Raw genomic sequence first — 23,954 nt, forward strand, 5'->3', positions numbered from 1 at the left:
AAAACAAAATAGTTGCAACGTATTGTTTATATTAAAATCTGGTATATAAAATGCCTATAAAAAGGTATATAAACTTGCCCTCAGAATTATTCTCTGCTATGCAAACAGTATTGTTACTGATCTCTGGGATATGTGGTTGTTTTGTGTGCTTGTGTGTATGTGTGTGTGTTTCTATGTGTTTGTCTGTCCTTATTCAAGCTCAGTTTTGGAGGAATCCCTTTGCCTGGCAAGCCTGGAACGTTTCTCCATGAAAATTTCCATGGCTGCATAGAGAACCTCAACTACAATGGTGTCAATGTCATCGACATGGCAAAGAGACGGAAGCCACAGATCTATACCGTGGTAAGTTTGAACTTTTACAAGTGCTAGTCTAACTGTAAATACCATTTTTCAGCATGCCTATATTGTAAGAATCAATGACACTTTAGTGAGTTTGAAAACCATCAAATCCCACTCTTTCTGAAGGATGTGAGTTGAAAACATGCTATTCACAAGGTGAAGTGAGACTTCAAAAGCATAGCTTTGTTGATTTATTTTTGTATTGTGTCATTTAAATAACTTTATTCACACAACAGGCATTTATATCCAATACAATTTTCAACGGTGTCACTTGGTAAATTACAGTAGCAATGCGTGTGCTTCTAAAGTGTGCTTCTGCAATTGTGTGAAGTTGTGTGCATCGCACCATAAAAGAGCTCTCTTTCCCTAATTAAGAGGCTGTGAAGTCTCTCCTCTTGTCCATTTCTCTCTCGCTCTCTCCGGGTGGTCTAATACACTTATCACAGACAGGAAAAGAAGAGCACTGATCTTCATTTTTCTTACCCACCCTCTTGTCAGAGGCGTTTTAAGACAAAGATCTTACCCGCTTATTGCAATAAAGTCCAAGACTTCACTGCAGGGCTTAACATAAACATTTTTGCTCACCAGCCATTGTGGCTAGAGGTTTTCCAAAGTTACTGGCCACAGTTTGGACATGGATACCATAGGGGGGAAAAACCACCATTTAGATATTTTTAATATTATCTCATAATTTCGCAGCAGGTATATTAGGCTGCTGTTACTTTAAGACCTGACGCATGGATCCATTATACTGTTACACATGCTCTTTCTCAATTGTTTATGTTCACTTAAACATAACTGACTGTGTTTCTGTGAATACTCACCAATGCCAGCATTTTTACATTATTTTGTGTGTATTTGACTATTTAAGCACGATAAGCAGCAAAAAATATCTCAATTTAGTACTGAGAGGCAGCTTTATGTGCACGCACTTTGAGTGTGAGCACAAAATCTGCAGGAATGAGTAAAATTATGGGCAATACGCGCAATTCCATGCGAAATTCAAACCCTGTTATGCCAACCATATTCATCTGGAGCAAATGAAAGGAATGAGTGAGGGGAGACATGTTTGTCTGTCAACTCACTGTCGGTATTGTATATCTATTCTGCGGAAAATGAGTATTGGAATTCAGATTATTCAGATTATCTGAATATTGGTATTCCGATATTTCAGTGTCGATATGTACTGATATAATTTTGACAGCACTATATTGCACTTAGTTTATTATTTCGGTCCCATTTTAAAAGACTACAACCGAAAAATGCATATATTATATAAAATTCAACCCGCCAAGTGGCTTGTAGGAGTGACACATCACTGTTACACGGGTGTTAATGTCAAGCCCTTCACGACTGAATGATGTTCATGCAGTGCTATAGCTATTTTTTATACAATAAACTGTTTTAGTAAAATATAATTTGTGGCTGCAGGATTCCCTTGATATTATAATTGTGATTATTTATTCTGATTAACCCTTAAATGTATGACTGTTTCGCCAATCATTCTTACATATTCGGGTCTTTATCGACCCGGATCTATATCTAACACGGAAGGATCTCTACCTGTCGTGATAATATAAAACTCCTCTGATATTAGAGTAACAATTACAGAAGAATAAAATAAATCATATTTTGTTACCTTTTGGAGCTTGAAAGGGCTCCGTTTGAGCAGATGTTTTATGCCATCATCACTGTCCTCGTCAGAGCTCATTTCCCAGTAAATTCAGCAAATAATGGGCTAGTTTTATGTTTGAGATCATGAATATGAGCCCATTTGCGATCTCAAACATATTCTCAGAACTATATTATTTTCAACATCTTCAAAATCAATATTTCGATCGCTAACAGCTTCACCAGATCCATCCAGTAAGAGTTACAGTCATATTTGATTGCGTTCAGTACTCGCTCTGCAGTAAATCACTGAGCCATTTCATGTTTCTCTTATTATTTCGTTTTCTGTCTAAATGAGTCGTCACTTCATCATTGTGTATCAGACATTGCCACCTTGTGGAATAAAGGTGAATTGCACTTATTCTGTCATCTAAGATTCAATTATTGTTGTGCAGAAAAAATATATGTACACTCATACACACCTCGGGTCGTTTGCGACCCTATACAATTTTTACAAAAAATTAATACAAAAATAGGCATTCTTTTATAATTTTATGACTTTTTTCTTGTTATATTCTTTATAATGAATTGATTGAGGAATACCAAGAAGGTTGATGTCTAACTTTAAAAAATGAACGAGGAGGAGGGTAGTGAATGACGTCCCGGGTCACTAAAGACCCGAGGTATGCATTTAAGGGTTAACAGTCTGTAGATTAAAATGGAGCAACTGTAAATTCTTTATTTAGGTTGCACTTTCAAAACGATTTAAGAACTTCAACATAACATTGGTTCAGCAGATTATATTTCTCAAAACAAAACTTAAATTAAACATAGCACCACTGTATTCATGTGCACAATTGGCTTTCATGCTCATGTTATAAGTAGGAAACCTAAAAAATATTAAATATCTTAAATGATACAACGCAAATCTTAATTATTTTAAGAGGTCTTAAATTTGGATAAAACCAGGAATCAAATTTCAAAACCTTTAATACTTCTTGTTTCCATCTTGTTTTTCATTGTCCTTTCCTTTTCAATTCTGCTCTCCACATATTCGTGTTTTCTTTCATTTTCTTTTATAATTTCTTCTTCTCTCTCTTCCTTACTAAGGGAAATGTGACGTTCTCCTGTTCTGAGTCTTCCTCAGTCGCTGTGACGTTCCTAAGTTCCACAGGCAGCTTCATGGCGCTCCCTGCAGATTATTTTACGGAGGGTCTCTCTGTACGCCTTCAGTTCCGCACATGGAATCAGGAAGGGCTGCTGTTCTCAGTCCCGCTCTCTTATGATCTGGACCCCATTAACCTGCTTCTGCAGCTCAGCCAGGCCCGGCTGCTCCTCTCTATCTCTGGAGGGCCACAAAACTCTGCTCAGGTTTTCGGTGGTAAGATGCGTAGGAGCAATAGCATTTAATTTGTTAATACATTTTTAGATGTTGTATACGGATGGGCAGTCATGGTCTGATGGTTAGAGAGTCAGACTGGTAACCTGAAGTTTGCGGGTTCGATTCTCAATACCGGCAGGATATGACTGAGGCACCTAACTCCCAAATATGCCTGTACTGTTTTTGTTTCAGGTCAGAATTTAAGCGATGGACAGTGGCATTCCATAGTTGTCGGGGTCAAGGGTCAGAAAGTGTCTTTAACAGTCAACAACCAGAAGCCTGTCGCCATGGAAATCATTGGCCTTAACCAGAACGTGCAAAAAACAACCATCTACATTGGAGGTACAGCATTAGAAATGGAAATAGCTAGTTTATCCTGATTCTTGGAAGGAGTTACTGGCTATATTCAAATTCAGGGATAATAAATTATTTGTCTTAAATTATCTACACAGCTCAGTTCTGAACTAGCCTGATGGCTGCGGGCAAAAAGAAGTTATTACCCAAAACATTTTCCTGAATGCAAAGAACAATTTTCTTCTGCCTTATTAACTCTAACCTCCATCAACCGAATGTTCCTCATATTCCTGAATGAAATACAGGTTTGGCAAGCTGAGAGCATTCTTAGGGTCCATTCATTTCACACGCACAGCTGTTATTCCCAAACCTCCTTTTTTATTGGAGGGTTTTTTTCTTTTTAGTTCATTCATGCAGCTCTAACCACATTCAATTACTGTAGAGGATAAATGCGTTTTCTTTAAAGCTGTTATTGAAGTCTCTGACTCAAACTTCCAATGTCTTAACTAAGACCTCTAAATCTCTCATTTTGCTTACTTCTGGGACAATGCAGTCCTGCTGAGATTTTGTAAGCTGCTTTGCAGAGATTTGTCTTTGTGCAACTTGGTATTAGTTATGGATGTTGTTTTTGATTTAAAAGGCAGTAAGTTGGAATTTTCCATTATTTTAGGCTGCCCTTTATTCCAGAGCAGTTTCATCTGTGAGAACCCCAGCAGAGGATTTCAGGGCTGTATTCGTCTCCTTTTCATCAACAACCATCCAGTCAACTTCCTCCAGATTCAGCAGGAAAGCCTGAGCAACTTTAGCCAGCTTAGCTTTGATGTTTGCAACATACAGGACAGGTCAGTTTTCACCACTGATTTCTTTCTCACACAGTTTTCTTACTACTTTTATGTGATCAACTATATAATTTCGGTTATTATTACCATTACTAAAAATCAAAAAAAATAATCACTTCAAATGAACGTGTTTATCTCAACAGGTGTTTGCCCAATCTGTGTGAACACGGTGGTCAGTGCATCCAGTCATGGGACCAGTTTTACTGTGACTGTTCTGGAACAGGATACACAGGAGCCACCTGCCACAACTGTGAGTTATGCATAGCCAGAAAATAGCCATTGCCTGTTTGATTACTCATATGTGAGTTTAATTTCATTGTTTTGCAGCACATTACTCTGTATAATGTATGGTTTATTTCAGAAATTACAGATGAATTTTCAGAATTATAACTAATTATTAAAAAAAATAATAATAATTATAAAAAACATAAATTAACTATAACCAAACAAAAAGTGTTCAAAAGTTTTAAAGTGGTAGGTAATTGTCATGTACAGGTGCCAACATTGAGTGGAAGAAAGTAGCCTAAATTAACTTTGACTTCAGTAAAATTGGTATTAAATTTCAGTTAAGTTGTTTAAGAGGTCTGACTTTTCCCATAATTTTTATTATTCATATAAACTGTATTTATTTTTTAAATGATTCTTATTGGATTAGGCCAGTGCTGCTTATCTTTTATCTTTAAATCATTAACATTAATTATGGCATGCATAATGCATCACTTGACAGCTGCAAGTGTAACAATGATTTGAAACTATGCACTCACCAATTTATCCATTTAATTTTAGCATCTGTGTCTATGATTTTGAGTAAGTTGTAATTATTTTCGCCAGATATATTTTTACGCTTCCTTGCTGTAATCAAATTTGTTGGATCAATATGTTCTAATCTGCTGCCACATGCACCGTTTCATCATACGCTCATGACTGTACATGTTCTCTGGAGGAGACAGAGGCATGACAATGCCATCTGTTAGACTTATTGCATTAAAAGACTGAGAAATGTCATATTTCCTTTTTACAAGTCCTGCTGCGCAATTCACCGTCAGCAAAACAACACATGCAACAAATTAGCTCACTCTGCCGCACAGAGGATTTCTTTTTCATGACGAACAGGTCCCTAGTAAACAGTAATTAACTCTGTTTGCTAAATGAACTGTTTACAATGTCATTGTTAGGGAAGTTAATTTAATATAAATAAAAGAAGACTTGTTTGCACGTGACACACTGTTTTTATTTGGGACTGATATAACAGGTATCGGCTGTTTTTGGCCAAGCAGATTACAGTACTCTGTCTGAATGATTCTAAATGAGCAAAAGTTGACACGTTATTTCTTATAATTACACTTTAAGGCAAAAAACAATGTTCTTGATCTCAATTTTACCTCCCACAGGCTCAGTAAATGCAAGCATTCTGTAATCAAACTCAACATAAAAACAACAGCAGATTTATTTCCATCATTTCTGTGATTCATCATTTTCAGCAATATATGAGCGATCCTGTGAGGCCTTCAGGAAAACAGGAAGCCAGTCGAGTGTGTTTACAATCGACCTTGATGGGAGCGGACCTCTAGAGCACACTCAAGTTAACTGCACCATGGCAGGTGACTGACCAAATTATGCATTCTCAGCTTTGCATTTCTAGACGTATTATACACTGATGTTCATCATGTTTAACATTATTCAATGATGAAGCTCAAAGCTCAGCACTTCTCATTTACAAACCTGATTCAGTGCATGGGCAGGTGTGACCTCAGCATGTGTGGGGGACTGCCTGGAGAAATCACACATCTCATTAAGTGAGTTCAGCATCTCATGCGGCTGTCTAGTTCAGCAGGTTGGATAAGGGTTGGCCAACCTTCCTCCCAGGGAGCCTCCGGTGAGGCAGATTTTTTGCTCAAGCACCACACAAACATCCCTGATTCAGCTAAAATGGATCGAACAAAGCAGTTGTTGAGTGTTACCAAGACATCTAGATGGTATGATGTTGCTGTGGTTTAGATGTTTTCGCATTTTCCCTAGACTGTGGAGGAAATGACTAAGAATCATTTTTGCTATTGATAGTTTTGTTTTATTTCCAATGATATATGATGGATTATAACATTTCCATCATTTCATTATCATTTGAGCCATTACTCTTGCTAGAAACTGTGTGTGACAACTGTGAGAAATTCGAGTTTTTGTATTGGAATACAGAGAGCAGAAGGGCCGCATAAGTGAATGAATTTGGCCCTATGGGCCAGATTTACTAACAGCTTGTGCCAGCGCAAACCCTCTTTTGGCATTAAAAATCTACTGTTAGGATTCACACAGTGAAAAATTATCAATGAAAGGTGTAAACATAACAGTTATTTTTGCAGCTGACCTTATTGCATATGCATTTGTTGGAGTTTCCCTTTCAGGCGTACAATTTATTGGAGGAAATTTAAATAAATCACGCAATGTGATTTACTAGAGTTTGTGGTATATAGTCAATGTGCTTGTATTTGCACCATTAATTAATATAAAAAATGTAGAACTTTCCACTCCCATTTTCTTTTTTATAGGAATGCAATCTCACACTAATTTGCACTGTTTAGTAGATCTGGCCTTATATGTGCTATTTTTTTAGCAACTTTACACTGTGAAAATATTAAAGGATGGCATACTGGTGCCTGTACATTTTTTCAAATAAAAAACCATCTATTTTAATAAATTATGTTAATATACCAAACTACTTAAAGATTAAAGATTAGTAAACTACTTAAGGATTAGTTCACTTTCAAATGAAAATTACCCCAAGCTTTACTCACCCTCAAGCCTCCTAGGTGTGTATATAAAAGGGGGTGTACTCATTTATGCTGTGCACTGTATATGTAAAGTTAGATTAAGTATATATGTAGTTGTATATGAAGATTTAGATTATATATAGTATATGTACAGTTTACTACTTTCAGTAGGTTATGTGTTTGTTTATGTTTTTATACTTCTACTGTTTATATATTTATATTTATGTTTAAATATGTAGCACCGTGGTCCTACGAGGCACGACATTTCCCTCCACTGTATGTCTCCACATATAGCAGAATGAGTGAGGTAACCTATTAACAGGTTTTTTACTGTAGGATTTTTACAATATTTTTCTTTAGAAATTGACATCTAAGAGATGAGTTCTTCATAACCAGTTCTGATATAACAAGATATAGCAAAATGAAAAAAAAAAAAAAAAAGGGGGGGTTCACCACCTCTACAAGGCAGATGTATCCTCTGCCACCAGGAACAATGTGTTTTCTCACGTCTCCTGTCAGGTTTCATCACCAATTTCACCGACCTTGGTTTTTGGCCTAAAACTTTACTCTCCGCTGCATCAGATGCTGGGGCTGATTTGTCTCTGAGATAAGACTGTAATACATTATATCATCACGCAGGGAAATTCAAGCCCCATTTTGTCAGCAGCAGGTAAAGAAAGAAAAAAATCAAGAAGCATTTCTGCCTGCAGAGACTGGCGGCGTGTACTAGCTGAGACTGATAGCTTCATTTTTCTTAGTTTCATAGGTAGCAGGTTTTGGCTCTGAGGTTATTGGAGCTGCAAGCCGAGCTGCGAAAAGTAAGCACCGGGAAGCTGTCATACGCTGTGGCCACCTGCTGCACATTGGCACAGCTAAGCTGGCTTTACTTTACAAAGTTAGCTTTCATTGAGCTTTATTCAGATTGCAAAGTTAGCTTTGTCACACTGAATGCATTAAAAGATTTGGAGACTCAATACAAATAGAGCTTTTCTCTCAAGCGACGCCAACAAGCACTGGCAAGAAAATCGTTTGAAACTGACCTCAATTACAGGAGCTATTAGCCATGCTAATTCTACAAGACGCCGCAAACCTTTAGACATCACATGCAGCAATTTCAATGTGCATAGGGAAAGGTGCTAGTGTAGACTAGCACACTCTCATCATTTCACACCCACCTGAATGAGTGACCTTCTGTTCTCTACTTAATATTCATCAGGTATTTGCATACGACTCCATCACTCCGTTAATCTCTCATTTTCATTCGCAAGCACATACGGTCGATTGAGTGCAGGCTTGAGAGGGTTGATGCACGATCGGAGTCGATGGGGATTTCAGTCTGTACTAGTTTTTCAAGTGTCCTGTTTCTTTGTGTGTGTGTGTGTGTGTTTCTTGCACAGAAGATAAAGTTTGGACTGTGGTGGGGCACGATCACACGAGGCCCATTGACATTCGAGGATCCACTCCACGCAGCCCTTTCGTTCTCATCTTCAACTACACCATCTCACCATACCATCTCCGCTCGCTCGTGACCTCCTCGGAACACTGCCAACAGGAAGTGATATATCGCTGCAGGAAGTCTCGGCTTTTTGACACCTGGGGTTGGTTCTGCTTTCTACTCACTGAGTTTATCTTATTGTTTTGTGTGCTGTACTGCTGAAATGTTGTCTTTTTATGAAGTGTATGATTTATGTTACCTCAGGAATTCTAATCCTCTAAATTTGGCTAATATGTTCCAAAGGAACAAAAACATACCTCACAGCTAAATGATTCACAACAGCAGGTTATTACCACCGATATTAAAGGGGCTCAAGTGTGACATGACGACGATGTGTGGTGAATGATGATGTTCACTTAAAAACTGGTTAGAATGTAATTCTTGTCATGCAGGGATGGTTGTGGGACGTGATAAGAGCATTTGAATTGCAAAGGCATGCATAAAGCCTTAAAAAAAGATTATAAGCTGGTACGCTAAATTATTCCATATGTTTTTTCTGCACACTCCTTTAATGCTTTCGACTTTGTGGGGTTTATATGCTTAGGCTTTTTACTGGGTTGGAGTTAACTTATCCTCAAACACTTGGCTCACTCTCTGGATTCATTTTGATTTGTTGGAATGAGATCCAATAAAGCCTTTGAGCAAAGATCAACCTTTGATCAAACAAACCTCCAGCACTAGACATCTTGCATATCTGATTGCCATTTGTCATTGGCTAAGCTCTTGGCCAGATCTCTGCACCGCTGTGATAGCAGATGTCTGGTCACGCACATTGTAGCGCTACTATAACGGCTACTTGACTGACAGGAGCTTTAGAGTCCATTACAGACCAGCAGGAGCAGGAGACCAGATGTCATCATGCATGACTAAATTACATTAGACTCCAAACAGTGCTGTCATTATTTGCATAATTATTTACTGCCAGGAAAACAAAAATATTTTCATCCTTGGGGCATTTTGTCCATTTTCAGATGGAACGCCTCTGTCATGGTGGCTGGATAGAGATGGAGTGAAACGAACATACTGGGGAGGATTTCTGCCTGGGGTCCAGCAATGTTCTTGTAGCTTGGATGGCAACTGCAGGGACATGAATTACTTCTGCAACTGTGATGCAGACCAAGACACCTGGTAAATCTTCATTTCACAGTGAATCAGACTTGCCAGGTCTGCGTAACAAAAAATAGCCCAATGGCCAATCAAAAACAGCTCAAAACTAGCCCAATGACCCTAGCCCAAATATCAAAACTCAAAATATGCCAATCCCATACCTACACTCTAAAAAATGCTGAGTTAAAAACAACCCAAGTTGGGTTGAAAATGGATAAACCCAGCAATTGGATTGTTTTAACCCAACGATTGGGGTGTTTTTACCCAGCGGTTTGTTAAATGTTTGCCCAACGCAATGCAACAATTGATTAAAAATGACTTTATTGCTTGCTTAAAATGAACCCAAAGTATGTTGCAAATTAACATTTATTAATATGTTTAATAAATGAACATTTATTAATAAGTTTAATTAATAATAATTAAACAAACATAATTGCTTATTAATAAATGTTCACCTTTTGATTATTGTTGCCTCTAGTAATTATGTGATTTTTGATTTCCAACCTATTTTGGGTTCATTTTAAGCCAGCCATGTAGTAATTTTTAAAAAATAGTTGCCCAGCATGTTGAGCAAACATTTAACCCAACTGCTGGGTTAAAACAACCTAATCGCTAGATCGCTTTTAGAGTGTAAAATATTTTTCAGTCACTGTTATACATTTTACACAATTTCAACTCTATATTAGTGATCATAAACACAATTTGTTTTCATAAATGAGCTCAAGGGCTTCTTACGAGTGCTTCTTTCTCACAAAACTTAACATCTAGTACAGTTTTGTCATTTGTTGAATATAAAATATTTAAATACAAGAATTTCAGTCAAATATAATTTATACAACATGACAAACCTTTAACCTGCAGGGAAAAAATCAACACTCGGCAACAGTCTAAAAGTAGCCTAATGGACTTGAGCAGTTTTTCCCTATTTGTAAGATAATAGGATTGTTGTTGTTTTTTATAGAATGAAAGAAATCAAATTGAAGAGTTTTGTTCAATTAAAATACGGTATTGGAATCACACTTTAAAACCCTTCATTATTTTTTCAGTTAAAGTGACCGAGACAAGCAAAACGCTTGCCATAGGGCAAGTATTACCATTTTTTAAGCAACAAGTGAAGCATACACACTCCTCGGAGGGCAATTGTCTACCTCAGAGAGAGATTAAGAAGACTCTCTACTGGTCTTTCACTCATTGCTTCTCCTCTTGCACATTCTCTTTCTCCTCCTGCAGGGCAAATGATACTGGTGTGCTGTCTTACAAAGACCATTTACCCCTTAGTGAGATCGCCATCGGAGACACAAACCGGACAAACTCACAGGCTGAGCTTCAAATTGGACCGCTGCATTGCTATGGCGACCGTGGGTGTTTTGTTTACCAAATTTAAAAGGGGAATGGGGGGTAATACAGCTCTCTACTGAATATATTTTCATATTTCAAAATGCAAAAGAGATGGACCCTTTTTTATCGAATTCAGTGCACAATTTGTTTTTCAACACGCTGTGTGCTTTCTTGCCTGTCCCTCTGCTACAGGATTTTTCTGGAACTCTGCATCTTTTTACCAGGAATCCTCCTATCTGCACTTCCCCACCCTGCAAGCCGAACTGAGCGTCGATATTTCACTCTTTTTCAAAACTAGTGCTCTCTCAGGAGTCTTCTTGGAGAATCTGGGTGTCAGAGACTTCATAAGGCTAGAACTTAGTTGTGAGTGCTTGGTCAAATATCACTTGTAAAAAAAACATAATTTTTCTTATTCTTCTTTTCCAAGAACATATCTAAATAATAAATGTACATTTACTTGAAGCAAAATTGCATAAGAAAAACAACTTGTTTATAGAAAATATATGCTGAATTAAGTATATTTATTTATGTATTTGATATTTTAACTTAAAAGCAAGACAAAAACATAACAGTTCATTTCAGATAATATATGCTTGAAGGGAAATGCACTGGTATTGGGTGCGTCTGACCTAAAAATAAGTTTTGTGAAAGAGCCTCTGAGCACTTCTTTAGAAGAAGTACATTTAATGAACTTTCAGTGAACTCCATTGTCATACTTTTATTTAAACCACAAAGTGTGAGATAAACATACCACTTTTTTGTCATTCTCAGCTCCTTCTACAATGAACTTCACCTTTGATCTTGGGGATGGACCAGTAATTCTTACCATTCGATCACCTGTAGTCTTAAATGATCGTCAGTGGCATTATATTCGTGCAGAGCGAAATGTGAAAGAAGCTTCTCTGCAGGTTGACTCGCTGCCACTGGAGCTAACCGAAGCACCGTCTGAAAGACCCTATCGTCTTCAGCTCAGCAGTCAACTCTTTGTGGGTGCGTAAATATGCAATTAAGCAAATGTCACTAGTAATGTTATAATAACATTGAGTGTACTTTAGCTAAGAATACCCCTGGGAACAGAGAAAATTGAGATCGTTTTCATAAAAGGAATCTGTGATCATATTTCAAGTCAGAAACCATGGCATTGTTAAATGTTACAGGGTTGAAGATCAGTGCAAAAAATACCATTACACTACTCCTCATTATTTACAGTCAGAATTCTTGTTTTATGCTATGAACAATATTTATTAGTAAACTTACCTCTGTTAAAAATGTGGTCAGATGTTATGTTGTCAGTTACGGAAGCTTGTTTCCGCCACTAAATAAAAAACGTAAAAGGTAATTGCGATTTTAATCTCACAATTCTGAATTTTTTTTTTTTCTCTGAACTGCGAGATTTAAACTCACAATCGCGAGTTATAAAGTCAGAATTGCATTAGATAGTCAGAATTGCATGATATAAAGTCAGAATTGCATGTTATGAAGTCAGAATTGTGAGATATAAAGTCGCAATTCTGACTTTTTTCTCGCAATTGTGTTTTTATCACGCAATTCTGACTTTATAACTCGCAATTCTGACTTTTTTCTTAGAATTGTGATATAAACTCACTCAATTGCATCTTATAAAGTCAGAATTGACTGACTTTTTTTCAGAATTGTGAGTTTATATCTCGCAAAGTCTTTTTTCCCTCACAACTGGACATTATAACACGCAATTGCGAGTTTATATCTCACAGTTCTCACTTTATAATTCGCAATTCTGACTTTAGATCACACAATTGTGAGTTTATGTCTCGCAATTCTGAAAAAAAAAAATTCAGAATTGACTTTATTTTTTATTTCATGGCAGAAACAAGCTTCCATAGTCACTTCCTTAAATACTCCCTCAAACCATTATTTAGAGAGTTTGATAACCTACAAAGACAAATAAGGCATTTTAGAAAAGTCTGTATGAAGGCATGATATTTTCATGTCAGTAAAAACAAAATTTTGCTACAATTTTTACTTTTAAAAGTGTAATGATGATGTATATGAAAATGCAAATCTGCCAGAATTTAGATTAATTTATTTAATTTTAATCACATATTTCATTTAATTGTCCCTTTGCTGTTTACACACTAAATTGAGTAAAACTATCAAATAATAAGACTAAATGTCAGTAGTAAGTGTTCGGGACACATATAGTACCCAAATGGCATCGTTTCCTGAGAATGACACTATTATCAACTTCAAAGGGCTTGGCTTTATAAATTGGCTAAGACAATTAATCACTATAATCTCCCCATTAGGAGGAACGGCTTCTAGGCAGAGGGGCTTTCTGGGCTGCTTACGTGCCCTCACCATTAATGGGGTTACCCTTGACCTTTATGAGCGAGCAAAGACCACCCCTGGGGTAAATTCAGGCTGCCTGGGTCACTGCACAAGTGACAGCATCTGCCATAACGGAGGGAGATGTGTCGAAGAGAGAAGCAGTTACACCTGCGACTGCACACAGACAGCCTTCGATGGGCCACACTGCCGAACAGGTGAGGTTACGATGGCCTCCAGGCGAGCTCTCATTCATAGGTCTTATTGCACCAATCAAAAAGAGCTGAAAGAAATTGGCACTCTGGACTAAAGCACAACCCAGATGTTTGTAGTTTTCAAATGCCACAACGTTGGCATTCTTGACGGCGGAACTGTTTTTATTGGATTTACACTGTAAAATCACACAATTAGATCAAAGCCTACAGAGAGAAATTAAATTAGGGCTCTATATGAGATGATTTAATATCCGTTTAAGCCACGGCTTGCCGTGAGCTGTTGGATATGGCATGAATCTCACAATGGGAGACATTTGTACCAAAAATGTGTACAACAGGTATAAAAGTCCACCCGCTATATATTCTATGGAAATGTCATTCATTTCAGACAACTTTTCGTTTTCTATTAGATCAGGGGGGTCGGCTGCCGGTGGATGACAACATGCCCTTGATGGCATATTCACCTTGAATTCCTTGAGGCTGGGCTGACAGCCCTTGGCAGAAAAGCTTTAACTGACAAATGGAATTTAATTACAGCAGCCATTCCTCTGCCTCATACCCATCCAGCAGCCTGTCAGTCAGATTAGTGATGTAATGGCTTTGTTTCTTCACAATGTGATGTCAAAACGGGTCCGCTCAAGCCACGGCTGTTTACTGCTAACTAGAATAGATGACCAGAAAATGAGAAGAGACAGAAAGAATCAGTAAGACACCTCTCCGCCACAGTCTCAGCTGTGGTTGGGGAGGAAACAATGCTAATTTTGTTGTTTTTTTTATAGCTCTAATAATGACAGATGAGACGTGGAGTTCATTGCTTTTGCGCACAATCTGAATTTGCATAGAGATGATGATGCTGATGTTCTCAGTGAAGTTCACCAGGGACTTCTTTGTCTCTCTGTGTCCATCACAGCTCTAGCAGCCTCCTTTGAAAGTGGATCTTCAGTCTTGTACACTCTCCAGGAGCCATTTTCCGGAATATTGAATGAGGAAGCCAGAAGATCACCGGCCCGCTTCCATGATGCAGAAGTTACCAAATCTCAAGAGAAAGTGTCGTTTGGGTTCTTGACGCATCACGTGCCTGCCTTGATCCTGACAGCTCACACTCTTGACCAGCACTATATGGCTGTAATGCTATCATCAAACGGTACCAAGTCATACGTTACTCTAAAACTTGGGGAAGAGTCATCATTTGCTCATTTTCATATTGTTCCAAACCTGTATCAGACTCAAAAAAAGGACAATAAATAGCAGTAATTTTATGCATTTTGTCCTTTTTCCAGCTTAGACATTCTCTGATTTCATTGACTAGAAAAGAGCAACCAGAAAATACAATTTATTTGTGTGTGTATACATACATATAATTTATTCCTGTGAAAAACATTTTGAACGGTAGTATATATATGCAATATCTGTCTTTCTTTGAACTTCAGAAATGAAATTTTAGTTATGCAGAATTTTTCCTTTAGTCCTAAAAGTAGTCAAGGAAAGAATTTGTTCAGGTTTGGGAGGTCTTCAATTTCACACCCTGCACCTTTTTTGCTGGCACATACTCTTACAACCTGGCAACACATACCCATTAAAGGGTTAGTTCACCCAAAAATGAAATTTCTGTCATTAAGTACTCACCCTCATGCCGTTCCAAACCCGTAAGACCTTTGTTTATCTTCGGAGCACAAATTAAGAAGTTATTTTTTTTATCCTCCATATAAAGCAATGTAATTACCGTTATTCAAGGTCCAGAAAAGTAGTAAAGATATTGTTAAAATAGTCAACATGACTACAGTGGTTCAATGTTATGAATCGACGAGAATTTCTGACGCAGAACCTGGAAACATTGACTATTTTAACAATGTCTTTAACGCACAACCTTGAATGACAGTAATTACGTTGCTTTCTATGGGGGATAAAAAAAAAAACCTCTTGGATTTCATTAAAAATATCTTAATTTGTGTTCCAAAGATGAACGAAGGTCTTACGGGTGTGGAACAGCATGAGGGTGAGTAATGACAGAAATTTCATTTTTGGCTGAACTAACCCTTTAAAGCGCATCATATGCAGACATTCTTTTTCCTACTCAGTTACACCCACACATGGCCTCTAAATTGAAGGGTCTTGCAACCATTGTTTCTCATCACCATTTACACTACACTTTCACACCTCTCTGTTTTTTCCATTTAGCAGAAAATAATTTGTCACCATCTCATCAAGAGAACACATGACTGGCTAACATGTCTTGCACAGCAGATAGCAATGCACATCAATCTTTGACATGAAGGCATAAAAAAGGGAGAAAGGTGGTAAAAAGAAAGAAGTACTGAGGCGGGGAGCAGGAAATGCAGAACAGAAGGAAAGTATGCTTAAGGAAAGACTCGACATGAAAATCAATGAATTAAAGCTAGGAAGCAAGCTATAAAGGCTATAAAGAATACTTAATGACAGAGAAGGGAGAACTAGTGGATGGGGTTAGTCTTGTTCCACCTACAAAAGAAATGATAATTCACATGAGTATTTTTTCCAGTGCAGAGATAATTGCAGAGACTTGTTTGGTCCTGTTATCCCAAATGACTGTTAAACATGTTCAAGCATTCATATTTCTCAAATTGTTAATTGCAGTGAAATTACATAATTATTACTTAATTAACTAAAGAGTAGTGTGTTTTATTTCCTATTTGGTAACTACAGATTGCACCTTAAAGTTGCACTCAGTCATTTGTTGATCTCGCTCTATAAGAAAACCTCTTAATTTAGGCCACAGATATTAGTGGAGGCTTCATCACATGTACAGTACACTACTGTTCAAAAGTTTGGGGTCGGTAAGATTTTTTAAAATGTTTTTGAAAGAAGTCTATGCTCACCAAGGCTGCATTTATTTGATCGAAAAAATACAAAACTGAAATGTTCTGAAATATTACATTTTAAAAGAAGTTTTTTATTTGAATATATTTATTTGAATATATTTATTTATTATAAGTAATTTATTCCTGTAATGACTGTGTGTTTGAATTTTCAGCATCATTACTTCAGTCTTTGGTGTCACATGATCCTTCAGAAATTATTCTGATATGTTGCTCATGTAACATTTCTTATTATTATCAATGTTAAAAACAATCGTGCTGCTTAATTTTTTTTTTTTTTTTTTTTTTTTGGAACTCATGATAGATTTTTTTAGGATTCTTTGATGAATAGTTTAAAAGAACATCATTTATTTGCAATTGAAATCCTTTGTATCATTGTAAATGTTTTACTGTCATTTTTGATTAATTCGATGTATCCTTGCTGAATAAAAGTATTAATTTCTTTAAAAAAAAAAAAATCGTACTAACCTAAAACCTTTAAATGGTAAATTTAAACATATTTTTAAAAGGTGCTATTAATTTCTTTTGTGTATGAGAAATTACATGGCTTTCTGCGATACTTGATTCTGATTAGTCAATTGCAGTGATCTGTGGTCAAATATATTTATACTATGGGGCTGTTGAATGCTCAGATCTGATTGGTTGACCAACGTTCTAACGGCAGGTTTTGACCGCATTACAGTTCCATATCACTTCGCCAAATGATTTCAGTAGGTCCTACAGCCTACAACCACAAGAGAAACAAAACCCACACCGACTAAGCAAATAAATATAGTAAACAATAGGATGAAAAAGACAAATTATTGTCATGTTTTTTGCCACAAAATCCGTTTTATTTAGTCCTGAAAGCGCAAGCTCTCTTTCTCTCTCTCTCTTTCAAAGGTACACATGTACTGTATAGTACAGACACACACACGCACAGAAACATTTTGTCAGCGCTGCTCTGACGAATTTAGGACAAAAACCTGACAAATGTCTTGAAATTCAACATCGGAACAGTGTCTTGAGATGTGGTAACCATAACCATAAGCGGAATAATTGACTTCAAAGGCCATTGAATTCTTTGCGTCGTGACCACATTACCACCTTGGGTGTGCATTATTTTCTAAGAATTCAACGGCCCGTCATCAATTATTCCTTACATCATGATCAATGAACAGTATAGCTGACATTGTCCTAAACAAATAATTTCCTACTTAACTGCTAGTGTAATGTTTGTCATATCCGCACATCTTTTATTTCCATAATAATAAAATGACTAAAACAATAAAACTCAAATTAATATTTCTTATCTATTCATTTATTTCTTTGGTAAGTAGCCATGTGTCATTATCACAACCCCCTTCATGTTGAAACAAAAACACTTTACATTGAGGTCTTGAACACCCTGTTGGAGTTTATTTGCAACCCATTACTTATCTCTGTTGAAATTTAAAGCATTTTTCTTTCTTGTCATGCTACAACCTGGCATTCATTGTATCAAACAAATATCTTATGACTTTAAGTCAATAGCTTTTACTCTGATTTCCCAGGCAGCCTGCAAATACGATACTTGTTGAACAAAGAAAAAAGAACAGAAACATTCAGCCCAAAGTCAGCCAGTCTAGCAGACGGACGGTTCCACTGGGTCAAAATCAATCGAAAGGGACAGGAACTCCTTGTCCAGGTGAGTCTTTGTCTCCATAGCAGCAGGTGTTAACACAATGGCCAATATATGATTTCCAAAGACGTTTTACTTGACCTCCTTCTGTCTGATAACTTATCTGAAGTTATTTCTTGTAACATCAAAATTTTTTTAAAAGTATGTCACAATGACCTGAGATTTATGCTTTCCATGACTGATTTAAACTTAATACTGGTATAAGTCTTTTAGACATTATCTGCCATAATATCTGTGCCCTTCCAGATTGACAGCACAGTAACCCAGCAGTACAGCCTGTCTCCTGGCTCTGCTCTCAGCCCGGTGAGGTCAGTGATTCTGGGGAGAATCCAAGGTGAGTCGCTGACAGGCTTTTGAAGAGGACTCTATTTCTTCATGTTCCTTGTGCGCCGTTTCACACATTTCTATTTCACTGCTGTGGCGTCAGGTGTTTGAATCCAGACAGGTTAGGAAAGGGTGGGTGGTTGTCTGGGTTGGGAGGCAGAGGTATGGTGTGCACACTTTTGACAGCGCCGTCACAGGTGAGTTGCCAAGTGAAAGCCAAATGGAATTTCTCAGTGTTGCCTAGGAGACAGTTTCTTTTTACCTGATAACAAATAAGGAGAGTCTTGAAGTGGCATGAACCCTTAGCGCTTTGACAGAGGCAAGAGAACAATTAAGACAAATTAGCAATAAAGCACTCACACAACTACAACAAACTCTTTTTAAACGTATTAGTCATTACCGATGCAAAATGGAAAAGGAACCAGCACTGAATGCACTGATTTATTCTATTTTAGAAAGGCTTTTTAGACACTAAAAAGGTGACTTGTGTAATATAATAGCTTTTTAAAAAGAAGATTAGGGTTACTTGTGTAATTCTACAGTATGCTCCTTTTAAAATGAATGCTGATGAGTGGTTTCATAAACAGTTTAACATTTGAATTCAGTTAAAGGTAAAATGCATTATTTTTATGCCACTGATGTCACTAAATAGAATTGCAAAAAAAAATGTCTCTTCTTGTCTCCCATTATTCAGGCAAATTTCACACCAAATATTTATCAAAGAATCCTGAAAAAAATTTATCACAATTTCCACAAAAATATTAAAAATATTACAACATTTTCAACATTGATAATAATAAGGTTTTTTGAGCAACAAACCAGCATATTAGAATGATTTCTGGAGGATCATGTGACACTGAAGACTGGAGTAATGATGCTGAAAATTTACAGGAAAAAATTACATTTTAAAATATGAAATGTTATTTTAAATTATTATATTATATTGTTTTATTTGATGAAATAAATTCAGCCTTGGTGAATTTAAGAGATTTCTCTTAAAAACATCTTACCAAACCTAATTTTTGAATTGCAGTGTGTTTGCATATTAAACTAGGATAGCAGAATGTATTTTAACATGTTAATATTACACGCAATTTTAGTTCAGTTGCTCAATTCTTTTCCGATCCCACTTTATATTAGTTGGCCTTAACTACTGTGTACTTACATTTAAATTAATCATTTGATACAATGCACTTATTGTGCACATACATGTTTTTACACTGTACTTATATTTTAAAAAATACTTGCATGTAATTACATCTGTGATTAATTTCTGTAATTACTTTTATAATTGCAGTTGACCCATCCCTTACACCTTAACCCACCCTTAAAGGTGCAGTGTGTAAATTTTAGCAGCATCTAGCGGTGAGGTTGCGAAATGCAACCATCGCCAGCTCCAACATGTCCTCCAACCAATACGCCCATATAGGTCGTTTGTCGCTTCCCTGAAATATGACCCATTGGAGCGTTTACTAAAGTTGTGCCACTATCGACAACAAAACTCTTTCATTTTAATGAATTGTACCCTTTTATCTGTCTCATATTTCAGGTTTCGCATAGCTTAATTGGTAGAGCATTGCAATATACAACAATATGCAATCATGTGATCGTGGGAACACGTGCTCATAAAGTGGTATGCACTATAAATTACTAAGGGTAGGTTTAGGGTTGGGGTAGGTGTAGTCATTAATAAAAAAAATGAGTTTTGCTAAATGGAAATAGGACAAATGGCGGGTAAGGGGCCGTGTAAAAAGTCCACACATTGCATTTAAATGAACACACATTTTGATTGGTCACGACGGTCATACGGCATTTCATGACGACAGATGTAACACAACACTTACACTTACGCCAGCTAGAGGGCGTATGACTTTAAAACGTTACATGTCGTAATAAGGTGCTTGAAAAAACGACCTATAGGGTTGTTTTTTGGAGGAGGACAGTCTCGGCAGGTCACCCCTCCCTTTCGAAGCAAAATAGTGACGCTACGGTGGCCGTCTGGCCGGCACAAGTCAAAGATGTGATCGTCTGAGACAGTAGAGAGTACATTAGCCAGTCAAGCAATGAGGTTTCTTCTTTTTTCTAACAAAGAACGGTCTCTGCTTCTAATAAACCAGACGACTACTACTACTACATTGTGCATATTCAATGTAGTGACGATGCAAGCTGCCTCATGAACATGAACGATTTAGAAGAAAAACAACATAGTGATGAAATGCACTCTGTAGAGTGTTTGTCCGTTTAGGGATGCTGTAGAAACATGCCGCCGCAAAATGACGACTTGACATGGAGGGGTGTGTATGTAGATATAAATGGCTCGTTCTAAGGTAATAAAAACATAACAGTTCATTATGTAAGGTCTTTATACACCACTGAGAACATAGTTATGTATATTATATAACCTTACCCATATCCCACCTCAATAGCAGCACATGTGTTCTGCAATACAATATGAGCACAATAAGTACCTTTTACATATTTTTTGATGTAAGTACATAGTAGTAAAGGGTTAGTTCATCCCAAAATGAAAATTCTTGAAAGTCAGAAATTACTCACCCTCAAGTCGTTCCATACCCGTAAGACTTTGTTCTTTTTCGGAAGACGAATTGCGATATTTTTGATGACAGAATGTTATCAGATTTCCTTCCATTGACTGCCTGTGCAACTTCCACTTTCACTTCCACTTCCAAGAGATCAGAAAACCAATCCATATGAATTGAGTGGTTTAGTCCAAATTTTCCGAAGAGAATCATTCGCTTGTTATGATGAACAGATTTAATTTAGTCTTTTAATCGCATGTAAACATTGATCAGCGAACATAAGCAGAAGCTCAACCTAACCTGCTACACCCGCGAGAACAAACCTCTTCCGGAAGCTCTCTTGGCCTAAACCACTCAATTCATATGGATTAGTTTTCCGATATCTTTATGAAGTTTTTGAAGCGTCAAAGTGGAAGTTGCAAAGGCAGCCAATAGAATGAAATCTGACAGCATTCATTCATAAAAAATATCTTAATTTGTGTTCCCAAGAAGAACGAAAGTCTTGTACCCGTAAGAACGAAATGAGGGTGAGTAAATGATGACAGAATTTTCACTTTGGGGTAAACTAATCCTTTTAGGAAACCTAATATAAAGTGGAACCCTTTTTCCCATTTCAGGTCATGACATCACTGATAAGGAACTGGTCCAGGCTGGATTGAGAGGGTTTATTGGCTGCTTGTCCTCCGTCCAGTTTAATCAGGCTACCCCACTGAAGGCAGCCCTGCAAAACAGCCAAAGCCCGTTAGTTACTGTTATCGGCCGTCTGGAAGCATCAAGTTGTGGGACGGTGTCCAGCACTTTGAGCAATACGCACACACGGTCAGGTAAATGATTCTTTAAATGTTTCCACACTGCAAAGAGACTCAAAGATGACAGTATTTTTCAGCCTACTGAAAAGAATCACAAAAGCCAGTCCTTTGTCTTTCTCTCGCTCTCGTTCTCTGCTTACAGATGACTCAGCAAAATCAGACAGAGGCAAAGACCCAATGAAAAAGGCAGATCAAAATGACTTGGCACTAATCGGAGGTATAGATCCCCATGATATTGTGCTCTGGGAAAAACTTTTCAGAATGATACCCAGATAATAGACCATCCTCAGAAATGAAACTGTACAGCCTCATACATCTTTAGTGTATTATCATAAGTTTTATTTTATGCTGTTCTCATTTGTACCACTGCAGCACTGCATTGCAGAATGATCAATATATTAATACATCTTCCATTTTTTACTCATGATATATTTATGAGATCCAAACCCACACCACTTCATTCAAACCACTTTTTAGGAAGTGAATCAGTATAAAAATTTAATATTTAGCATGTTTTCGTGCATCCATTTAAAGGAAGCACATGCAACACTAATTTGCACATTTATCTAATAAACAGGAGTAGTGGCTGCAGTAGTGTTCATCACCCTCTGTGCGTTGGCCGTTATCATCCGCTTCCTATACCGACATCGACGGACTCCAGCACCCTCTGGAATCACCGGGAAGACGCACTGCCCCAGTATGGAGCATCCACCATACCGGGCTGCACTGGACTTGCACAAACCCAACCACGACAGCAAAGAATACTACATCTGACCTCTCAGTGTCGTGCTTGGCCTTTAATCGAGTAGCCTGTCGCCAGTGTACATGCTAACAACCCCACCGCACTGTATAATCTACACTGCAGGCTGAGCAGCCAATCAGAGGTCAGCAATGACTAAACAGCCACTTTTACAGGCTGGGACACAGGAGAGAAAACAGAGACGTTTTTGTTTGTTTGCTTATTTTCTATGAAGAGAGTAAAGCTTATGTGAAAGTGGTGTGTGTGCGGGCCTCCTGAATGATGACGGAGCTGTATATTGTTATTTTACAGGCATAATAATAGGTTTTACATGCATAGCACACACACTTTCCAAACAAACAGCACAGCAGGAGGCCTGAAGCATCACTCGGAATTGTCTTTATCCAGTGTGCCTGCTCAAACCTGTCTGTCTCATAGCCCGCATATAGAGTGGGCTTAAGCTAATGGACTGAAACCCCAGCGGACACCGTTCTGAGAGAATGGTTTTGTGGCAGGGCGGTGGACCTTCCCAGACGTTGTTTTTAAAGGATCGATCATCGCTCAACGTGTCCAAAAAAAACAAAAGATTAAAGGCGTCCGCATCCGACAACCTCGCATTTGATGTTGAAACTATTGACTGGTGCAAGGAGCCACTAAAGGCTTGGATTAACCACCAAAGGACTATAAGAATATATCAGCGGCGGCTGAGGGATGGAATATGAGTCATTTGTGTGTATCCCGATTCCCATGGGCCGGGCAGATTCAGGCAGTTTAATTCTCTTTCCCACCGTAATCGAGCCGGTCTCGCAACTGAGCGTACCCAATGTGCTCCTGGAATGAAATGTCGTCCTTATTAAAGTGCATTATATCTCCGGACTAGAAAAACAACAACACAGAAACACTTGCTTTCTATTGGGAATGAATTCTATGGCTGTTTTTTTTTTTCTATATGACTATTGTAAATGAATGGTGTACATACATTTCATAATTATATTTAATAAATGGAGCTTTCTAAGAGCTTATGAGTGCAGATGACCTATTGAACTGGTTTTGGTATATTTATGCAAAAATGAATGTGTGTATGGCAATGGAATAGTGCAATCATGGCAGTAAGGATTGTTTTAGCTTGCAAAGACAGACCAGTAGTTCAGATATCTATAGACTCCAGCACAAAAATTATAAAATTTGTCACTGACAAATATAGCAAGTGACACTTCTGGCAACTGTCCTGAAACTCTCAAAATGGCTATCCATTTTGTTGAGCCATAGGCCTTGTTTCCACCTGGTATAAGATGCATTTTGGTCGATTGGATCACAAGTAGACAAGAGAGACACATAC

At 37.5% G+C, this 23,954-nt stretch overlaps 1 protein-coding gene across 7 annotated transcripts in view; it reads left to right on the forward strand.

The window, feature by feature from the left end:
- Positions 1 to 23,632, forward strand: part of cntnap5l (contactin associated protein family member 5 like) — a 75,812-nt gene extending 52,180 nt beyond the window's left edge. For 2 of the 7 annotated variants that reach the window (XM_048172957.1, XM_048172955.1), the window contains exons 7-24: positions 199 to 342; positions 3,061 to 3,331; positions 3,524 to 3,673; positions 4,296 to 4,467; positions 4,608 to 4,714; positions 5,946 to 6,065; positions 8,627 to 8,827; positions 9,696 to 9,852; positions 11,062 to 11,189; positions 11,362 to 11,532; positions 11,941 to 12,159; positions 13,455 to 13,691; positions 14,599 to 14,832; positions 18,076 to 18,209; positions 18,450 to 18,537; positions 21,685 to 21,891; positions 22,019 to 22,093; positions 22,454 to 23,632. In XM_048172957.1, the coding sequence (XP_048028914.1) occupies positions 199 to 342; positions 3,061 to 3,331; positions 3,524 to 3,673; positions 4,296 to 4,467; positions 4,608 to 4,714; positions 5,946 to 6,065; positions 8,627 to 8,827; positions 9,696 to 9,852; positions 11,062 to 11,189; positions 11,362 to 11,532; positions 11,941 to 12,159; positions 13,455 to 13,691; positions 14,599 to 14,832; positions 18,076 to 18,209; positions 18,450 to 18,537; positions 21,685 to 21,891; positions 22,019 to 22,093; positions 22,454 to 22,650 (3,012 nt within the window). In that variant the 3' untranslated portion in view covers positions 22,651 to 23,632. Of the gene's footprint in view, positions 1 to 198; positions 343 to 3,060; positions 3,332 to 3,523; positions 3,674 to 4,295; positions 4,468 to 4,607; positions 4,715 to 5,945; positions 6,066 to 8,626; positions 8,828 to 9,695; positions 9,853 to 11,061; positions 11,190 to 11,361; positions 11,533 to 11,940; positions 12,160 to 13,454; positions 13,692 to 14,598; positions 14,833 to 15,866; positions 16,035 to 18,075; positions 18,210 to 18,449; positions 18,538 to 18,630; positions 19,358 to 21,684; positions 21,892 to 22,018; positions 22,094 to 22,453 lie in introns of those variants that run through there. The other 5 variants (XM_048172956.1, XR_007182174.1, XM_048172959.1 and 2 more) reach the window with 5 other exon arrangements.
- Positions 23,633 to 23,954: the final 322 nt, after the last annotated feature.

The sequence above is a fragment of the Megalobrama amblycephala genome, linkage group LG21, assembly GCF_018812025.1.
Source record: "Megalobrama amblycephala isolate DHTTF-2021 linkage group LG21, ASM1881202v1, whole genome shotgun sequence".
Taxonomy (NCBI): domain Eukaryota; kingdom Metazoa; phylum Chordata; class Actinopteri; order Cypriniformes; family Xenocyprididae; genus Megalobrama; species Megalobrama amblycephala.